The sequence below is a fragment of the Gossypium hirsutum genome, chromosome D05, assembly GCF_007990345.1.
Source record: "Gossypium hirsutum isolate 1008001.06 chromosome D05, Gossypium_hirsutum_v2.1, whole genome shotgun sequence".
Taxonomy (NCBI): Eukaryota; Viridiplantae; Streptophyta; class Magnoliopsida; order Malvales; family Malvaceae; genus Gossypium; species Gossypium hirsutum.
The window spans coordinates 26,269,096-26,278,118 of record NC_053441.1 but is presented as its reverse complement, the minus strand read 5'-3'; the positions used below and the strand labels follow the sequence as shown (position 1 = coordinate 26,278,118).

At 31.9% G+C, this 9,023-nt stretch overlaps 1 protein-coding gene across 3 annotated transcripts; it reads right to left on the bottom strand.

Moving 5' to 3' along the window:
* Positions 1-3,405: 3,405 nt before the first annotated feature.
* Positions 3,406-7,846, bottom strand: LOC121203090 (probable pectin methyltransferase QUA2). Of its 3 annotated transcripts, none has more exons than XM_041094480.1 (10): positions 7,548-7,846; positions 7,097-7,232; positions 6,530-6,994; positions 6,321-6,453; positions 5,788-6,028; positions 5,258-5,483; positions 5,005-5,180; positions 4,575-4,878; positions 4,122-4,260; positions 3,406-4,014 (listed from the first exon to the last, which is right to left on the bottom strand). In XM_041094480.1, exons 3-10 carry the CDS (start codon positions 6,973-6,975, stop codon positions 3,856-3,858), a joined length of 1,824 nt encoding a protein of 607 aa, XP_040950414.1. In that variant the 5' UTR covers positions 6,976-6,994; positions 7,097-7,232; positions 7,548-7,846; the 3' UTR covers positions 3,406-3,855. The 3 variants fall into 3 exon arrangements, with proteins under 3 accessions (XP_040950414.1, XP_040950417.1, XP_040950416.1); XM_041094483.1 differs by having other exon boundaries at positions 6,530-6,991; XM_041094482.1 differs by lacking the exon at positions 7,548-7,846 and adding an exon at positions 7,388-7,513 and having other exon boundaries at positions 6,530-7,232.
* Between the last annotated feature and the right edge of the window lie 1,177 nt (positions 7,847-9,023).

The following is a 9,023-nucleotide window of genomic DNA, read 5'->3' as shown; positions in this document are numbered from 1 at the left end:
ATTGTATTGAAATTAGATATGAAGTTATATATATGAGCATGAGGTTCGATTGTGTATGAATATATATAAGTTTATGAGTTGAATTATAAGTATAAATTATATATAAATGTATATGAGGTGCCAATATGTATGTATACATATGTATAATTTTTGTATTGAATTGAAGGTATGAAATTATTAGCTTAGATTATTTATAATATATTTGAATGTATGATATGTTTTCTTTGAAGTGAATTTAATGCCATAAAATGTGTATGTATCTAAGTAATTCGAATGTTAAATGTATATTACTTCGGGTATATTATAAATTTAATAGTATGATATTAGTAGTAGGATTCAAGTTATAAAGTTATATACATAAATTTGTTAGGTTGAATCATGAAGATATTGAGCTGGATTTGGTGTTTGAATTTCATGTACCTATGTGGTTCAAAGATATAGGTTATAAATTTTGAGCTGAATTTTTATGTATGGATTTATATACATTTATAGTTCGAATATGAATTACAGCTTCTTTGAACTGAAATTATTGTTGTGAATTATACAAGTATGTTTTAAGTGCATGATTGTTACGTAGAATTGAATATAATTCAATTCCAACGGAGAAACGACTATCGGATTTATTGCCAGTGAAATTATTCAGACTATACGTCTAGCAGGCTAAGTGCCGGTGAATTGAATCGGACTATACGCCCAGCAGGCTAAGTGCCGGTGAGTTGAATCAGGCTACAAGCCTAGCAGGCTAAGTGCTGGTGAACTGAATCAGGCTATAGGCCTAACAGGCTAAGTGCCGGTGAACGGAATTAAACTATAAGCCTATCAGGTGAAGTGCCAGTGAATCTGTTTAAATTAAGTGATTCTATGCATTGGGTATAAATATATATGATTTTGTTTATATGAAATGGATAAATTTATGAACATTATTTCAAGGTGGTTGATGAGTATATAATCATTCGAATCCTTGTGAATAGTGAGTATGTATATATATATCGGTTATCATGAAATTGTTGGATATAAATATATGTGTGTATATATGTATGCATTCGGCATAGGTGGGTATAAGTGTATATGTGCATTCGGCACTTATAGTTGATAAGTATAAAAATTTTGCTCTTGATATATGTAATTGAACAATTATATATAAATGGATCCGATGAAATGCGAACAATAAGTACTCTAGTAATCAGTATATGCAGTTAATGATTATGTTAGTAACTTGATTATATGCATATAATGTATATACCCTTGTCCATTTATGTATATTAGTTAAATATACATTCTTTTAGATTTAAACAAAATGACTTAATATAGCAATGATTGGTTAGTAAATATATTTGATGTTTGTGATTTCATTAAATTTACTTAAAGAATTATGTGATTCTTTTATATGTATTTTTAGATATGCTATAGACTTACTAAGCTATAAAAGCTTACTTTGATTGTTTTTGTCCATTTGATTTTATAGATTTTGGAGACGCGTTACGAGCTCGGGGATCATCAGCATAGTCTATCACACTATCGACTTCTTTTGGTATTTTGTTAAATATTTAAACTTGATCTTATGGCATGTATAGGTTTGAGTACGATGTTGGTTAGATTTTGATTGTAAATTATAAATAGCTATGCGAAAATGATTTAATTTTCATGTTTGGGATCAGTTTGGTTTTTAAAATGGTTGTGTTTGTTCGGTAATGCCTCGTAACCCTAATTCGGCGACAGATACGGGTTAGGGGTGTTACATGACTACTATTAGAATTGTCCATGGGTCGGGCCACTCGGCCCGGTCTGAAGACCCATGCAAAAAGTGTGAGGGTTTGAGAAAAAAATATAGGTTCGAAAAACAGGCTTGGGCAAAAGAAATAAGGCCTGTTTAGAAAATGGGCCAGGCATCGGGTAAGGCTTTTTCTTGTCCTAGCTTGGCTCGAATTTGCAAAAAAAAAAAATCTTCTATTTTGCTGTCATTTTCCTACTGTTTTCCCACTGTTTTGCTACCATTTCACTATTATGTTGCTACTATTTTGTTGTTATTATTTGAATATTGTATAATTCTTGTTTTATTGTTAATTTTGCTACTATTTTAGATGCATTTACTTATTAAATTGCAATTATCTTAGTGTTATTCAAGTATAAAGATTTTTTAAAAATTATTTGCAATTTGTTGGGAAATATTTATTTTAATGTGTTTAGTGTTTTTGATGAATTATATTTTTAATGTTTTATATATAAAAAATAAATAAGAAATTTTAATGCCGGCAGGCCAGACCAGGTTTTAGTATTTTTATCTGGGTCAAGCTTGGGTAAAAATTTAAGCACATTTTTTGGGCGAGGCTGAGCCCAAGCGTAGAACTTTGTTAGAGCCCAGCCTGAACCCGACCCATGGACAACTCTAACCACTAGTTAACATAGGAAATATTATCTTATTATAAAATAAATTTCGATTGTCAAAAGGGAATATTACAATAATATTTTGTAACAAGTATATTTATATTGTTTTTGTTTGACTAAAAACAGCTTCTAAAAAATGATTTCAGTAAAATTTGTCGAACAAAGGAAAATATTTTAAGCAAAATCATTTAAACACAAGAAAATTATAAATTATTTTTTAGAAAGTTGTTTTCAGTGAAACAAGTGCAGTCTAAATATATATATTAAACATGAAGAAGAGATCCACTTATACCCTTTTATATATTTTTGTACAATCAATATTCTAACGATCTAAAATTGTCATATTTAATATTCTATTCATATAAATCATACATGTCAAATTTAATATAAATTAAAATTCTCTATTTGTTTTGCGTAAAAAAAACTCCTAATCGCTCACTAAATATCAATATATATAATATTTTAAATTATTATAATAAAAATATTACATCAATTTAGAAATTTATTTGCATAAAAAATATAATTATATTGATAAATTTAATGATTAAATCGTTAAATATTAATCGTATAAAAATATATAATTAATTTTACACCAATGTATATCCCTTTCTTAAACATGAATATTTATGGAAAATGAAGGGAGGGGATGGCATTTACTTGCATCATTCAACATCATGGATATTTTCAAACTGAAATTCTCAGTCCAAATGCATGACCTCATTAGATATGATAGGTCCTAGTCCCCATCTATTACTGCATTCTAACTTGTCATCAAAACTCAATCACATGTCTTCACTTTATGAATTTAATTGCTCTGCCCCATTGGCATTTATGTCAATTGCCCCCATAAATTCATTCAATCAATTTTGAATATTTAGGTTTTAATAATATTAAATTTAAATTATTTCGAATTTAAATTTTATTTAAATTGAGATTAAATAATTATGTATGACAAGTAAAAGCGTGGTTTTTGAAAAAAAATGGAAATAAAAACGAAAAATGATTGGATTGAGTTTGGGATTCAGATTAATGAATGAGTTTTCTTCCATTGAATATGAATGATATGAAGAAAAAAAAAAATCATCATCAATGGCAACTGCCGAGGTTTCACAGCTTACTGCTTTTGCTTATTCTTTAGATCATCTTCACAATTTTAATCATGTGGGTTGTATAGTTTATAATGAGACATTACCATGAAATTTAAAATCTAATGCAATACTCGTTATCCACTTGCAATGGTGCCTCGGATTGAGTACTTACAAGGTCCTACGTATGCCTTACGGATCCATAGGAGTCAGGTTGTTGGTTCCGTCGACTTTCGTTCTCGTTTTTCCTCCTTTTATCTTTCTGCGTTCTCATTTCCATTCTAAATATATAGTATCCCCCATTCATGGTGGAGCTTTTATGAAGATTACTTAAACATGCACAAAACACCGTGACTCGAACTTCGGGTTTCATGAGAAACTGTTCTTAGCTTGGTTGTCTCTTGAAAAAGGGTTTCTGACAGATAAGGAGTCTCTCGTCGTTGTTACTTTCGATTTCTATGACACGGGCTTCCCATTTCAACCGCCTAGTTAGAACTCTAGCTGAGTCAATAAGCAGAGCCGTATCGCGGATTATTATCCAACCCTGCAACAACCATCAAATGAATCACATCTTAAAACGTAGCAAAAGAAAAGAACACCATTAGAAGTATTCGAAACCATATTTGATAGTTGATAGCTTGGTTTTAGTACCTCGGGACGAAGCATCCGGTCTATCTCAGTGAATATATCAACCATGGTGCACCTCCAATGTTGACTAGACTCAAGAGATAGAAGTCCTTCTGCATGTACCATATCGTAAGTTCTAGGATATGTTGGAAATGCTTCACACCTGAAAGTGATCACAAAACAAATTAAGCACAAAACAGAAAAGGAAGACATATGTTGCTCATATTTTAGCGAACACAATCTAACAAGTAAACAGCATAGACATCCTCAGGTAGAGTTTGCTTCGGATTAAGTCTTATGAATGTCACAGGATGCATGCATTTTAAAAATAAACCGCACATTAGTTCATTGCCCATAATTTTGTTTACCCCCGAGGGAAAGCATATTAGGTTGCAAAACTCATTATACGGAAAATGCATGTATTAAAACAACACAACAAAAGCAATAAAGAAAAGTTTAGCTTGAGAAGAGAATCACCAATCATGTAATACACCGAAATAGCCCCGGTCAAGAATCAGGGGAAGGTACTTAGGTCCAGTTGTTGGGACTACATTCATTACCCAGACAGACTTCCTGGCTTCCAGTAATGCAGCATTTAAACCACCATAGCGAGCATTCATGTCTAACACATTCCTGAGCATGTTATAAGGTGGAGAAGGATCCTCGTCGCCAGGTCTTTTCGGATGGTCAGAGAATATTAGCGGTGATAGAAGAGACCAGTAATTACGAACAATTATCCTATAGTTTGCAGTATCCTCATTGAGTTCATCCAAATGTAGACCTCATAAAATACCGAAATGATTAGAAAATAGATGATTGGAGTGGTAGTCAGAAATTTCTTTAATCATCGTCTTATCATGATGGAATTGTTACTTGTAACATAAGCATGAGAAGAACATGAAATTACCATATAAAGCTAGTTCACTTCGGTTTAAGTTAGATCTAGAAGGCCAAGTTGCCCTCTCCTCAATAGGGAACCATCGGCGGCTATGCATTCCGCCTATACAGTTCTGAAGGGGTCGATAATACGGAAATTCAACATCTTGTACTTTGCTACAGATAGAAGGACCCGAACCAGACTTCCTGGTAAAAATTATTCACAAAGTCAAAATAAATTCATTTTTGAAGAAAATGGACGTAAATCGAGGAAACAGCCTTACCGGGAGTTATAACAGGTTTTTTTACTGGTCTTTTTCCACACAACAGTTTCATCTTGTTGCGACATCAATTCCCAGCATAGGTTTTCTGCAAAATCACGAACAAAGTTCCACCTTTTCTGTTTCTCTTTGTTCCGAAGAGAACTCTGAACATTGATAAGAGGTGAAGTCCACACAAAGTACCCGCCCGGCCTTAGAACTCTATCAACTTCAATCAAGAAGGTACCGTCTGCAGCGCACATTTAACATAAAAGTTTAATTGTGACCAGCTCAAACACAAAAACGAAATAAACAATGTTGAAAAAGTCATATATATGAGTAGAAATATGTTTACAAATTATAATTAGCAAATACTATTAAGAGTTTGGCTAGGAAAAAGTGAAGTTGACCATGGTTTTAGTGCATTCCTTCAAATTATCCATTGGTTGGCGGGTGTGAACTAAGCAGTCAAAACGAACTTTTGGCTAGGAATTTATCATCTAGAGAGCGTTTAACATTTTAAATAAGCACAGTTGGAAACTGTTAACTGATACCTTTTTTATCCCAGTCAATACCACAGCGCGCACAATGCAGCAAATCAAAAGAAAGAGATGGATACGGTAACTGTTTTGAACTGAAAGAACCAATCATTGCAGGAAGGCCCCTTTCGAGAGTGAGTTGGACTTGACTGCCCGAGGACTCATAATTCGCAATGCAAATGGTTAAGATCTGTTCGGAAAAGAGATGTGCTCCAAAGCTGCCATATCCACATCCTATATCCAAGATGGTCCGGATCTGCACAAGTAGCCTTATGGATTATGCGAAAGAAAACTAATGGAATCATGGCACCGTGAAACACCAGTCTTGTTCATAGTAGCTTATTAAGAACATTTTAAGTTAATTCAGCTTATATAGACAAAATCACAATGTGCAAGCCAAAAGGTGGCAATTAAATAAGAAATGATAACTTCAAAAAGTATGTCAACTGGGAAGCTAAACAGATATGATGTTACTACAGGAAGTAAAAATCATTGAGCAATGGAGAAGTACAAGCTCAACATTTATGTTCCGGGAAAATTCTGATTACCCCAGCTTGTATGAAGTTAGATTCATTTCTCAGTCCAATCATCTCAGCAATCTGATGGGAATAGTCTTCCACACCATCAAACATGAGTGATGCTGAACGGAAGGAAATCTGTTCTTCTTCCAACATCATCATCCTGAAATTGCATAAATCGAGTTTTAAAATACTTCTATAAGAAGGAAGTTAACCGACAAGTGAAACACTCAGCTCACCTCTTCGTTAAACTGCCTGAAGTAAACACCTCTTGACCAGTGATTTTAACATTTGCAACCCAAATGATATCTCTCCCAGTTGGCCACCTAAGAGGAATTTTATAGTTCATAGGTGGAAGAACTAGACAATTTTGTCTAGACCCTTGTCTGCATACTCGATCATACTCATTGCCATCCGAAAAACCCGAATCGAGATTCTCCGAAACATTAAAGCAGGGAATATAGTTCTCCAACTCTCCAGGACAAAATTCTATTTCTTTCATCCTTGAAGTACCAAAAGAAAGCTCCCCTATATCCCACAAATCAGAAACAAGCTGCTCTTGGAGTCTCCTAGAACTATGATATATATGACCTCTGGATGATGTTGAAATGGAAAGTGTCCACCAAAATGAACCGGTAAGAGCAAGAATCACAATCACAACTAAACTTGACTTCAAAAGTAGCATTGTTAACCTATGGCGACTTCTTGGGGTTCCAACAGTGAAAGGATCAGATGCAAAACCATTGTCAGTGGCATCGTATTTAGTAAGAGGAGAATTATCTGAAAAAAGTGACCAAAAAGGAAACCTGTGGGAAGATTGGTTTCTATCCAATTCTTCCTTTTCTGTTTGTTCTTTCACTTGGGAGTCCAAAAGATCATTGCTGCTGCTTGTGACCCGTATTGCAGGTGCACCTAGTGCAGAGGCCTTGACATTTTTATAACCTGAAATCACCAACAGTTTTAAGATACTACATCTATAAACACTGCTGAAAGTGAAATTCAAAGAAAGCAAATATTGAAGAAGTGGCTTTTTGAGGAAAGTAAAGTAGACACATTGAGTTTCACAACCTGAAAGTAATAAAGGGTGAGCTCATTACCATTCAAAATCACTTGTTTTCCATTAAAATATAACTCTCTTTACTACCCAATCCTAAAATCTAATGAAAACCCAGATTAAAATGATCAATACCCAATTTGGATCAACCATTTGAAAAACCAAAGTCATAAAAAATAAAAAAAGATAAGTTTGTGAGATACCTTTTTGTTCGTAAGAACTGAGCTGGAAATTGAAAGATAACGTAATACAAGTTGCCTTCGATACAGTAAGAGTGTTGAGTAAACGACTTTTCTATCGATCCAATCACGACTAAGCTCGTGAAAAAATAAAAACTCTTCATATATGATCGTAATAATCATTCAAAAACAAAGAAATGGTATGGTTTAAATACATGCCAATGTCTTTAATAAATGAAGATAGACATTTTTTGAAAATTTTGAAACTTTTACTCATCCAAAATTTTATCTTCAGACAGTGTTCTCTGCTATAAACGCGGTAAAGCGCCACCAGTACCGCTCGAGCGGCCACCCCAACTGTAAATTATTTTATTTTACTTCCATCATATTAATCAAGTCTCATTTTAAAGTATTTTTTTTATTTAAGTTATTTAATAATTTAGGGAACACATAAGACTAACTATATATAAGGGACGGAATTTAGATCTATTTATTTATTTATAGATTTGTGTTTAGGTCGGTTCAAGTGATATATTTAAATTATTGTTTAGGTTCAGATTTTTTAATTTATTTTAATTAATTCTATTCGTATTTATTTTGATTTAAAATTGCATATATTCCTATTTTAATTTAAATAATGTAAAGAAGTAATCGCAAGCTTATCATTAGATTAAGAGATTATTGATTAATAATATTAATTATAATTATTATAGTAATACTTATATATTTTTATCGTTAAATTTAAATAAAAAACTTAATAATTAGATAATAATCGAAAGAAATTGGTATACTAAAACAGACCAACCGTAGAGTTGAAGTTGGTGTGGGCGTAGATCTAACAGAAAAACGACAACGCTTTTATTTTTGTTTATTGTGAAATCGAGTTTGACTTATGCTGGAAGAGCTACATTCGGACAAATCCCCCTTGCTATTCGGTATATAATATATATGTATGAATACTATCATCGAAAAATTAATTAAATCCGAATATTGTGTTAGTGTGATAACTAGGGTGTTTATCATTTTAGGTGCGATTTGAATTCGTGTTGCGTTAATCGCATTGCTATTAGAACTTTTCTTTAAAAATAATTAAATTTTGAAAATTGAATACATTCCATTATATTTTTAGCGATTAAAAGGTTAATAAAAACCATCATTATTTTACCATAAACTAATGTTGACATGGTGGATGAAAATAATGAGAAGCTGACACGTGATGTGTTATATAGAACCATGCTCATAATTTCATTTTTTTTAAATTTAAAATATTAATAAAAATTTTAGAAAATATATTTCAAGTTCATTTAAATTTAAATATTTATTAACCCATATTTATTATAGATTTGATTATTAAAAAATAAAATATCATTTGAAAATCATAAAATATTTTTTTAATTATAAAATGTATAAAGTTGGCTAAAATTATAATAAAAATAATTATTAAAAATTATAACAAATATAAAATTACTTCAAAATTTATAAAAACATAAAAAAAATTAT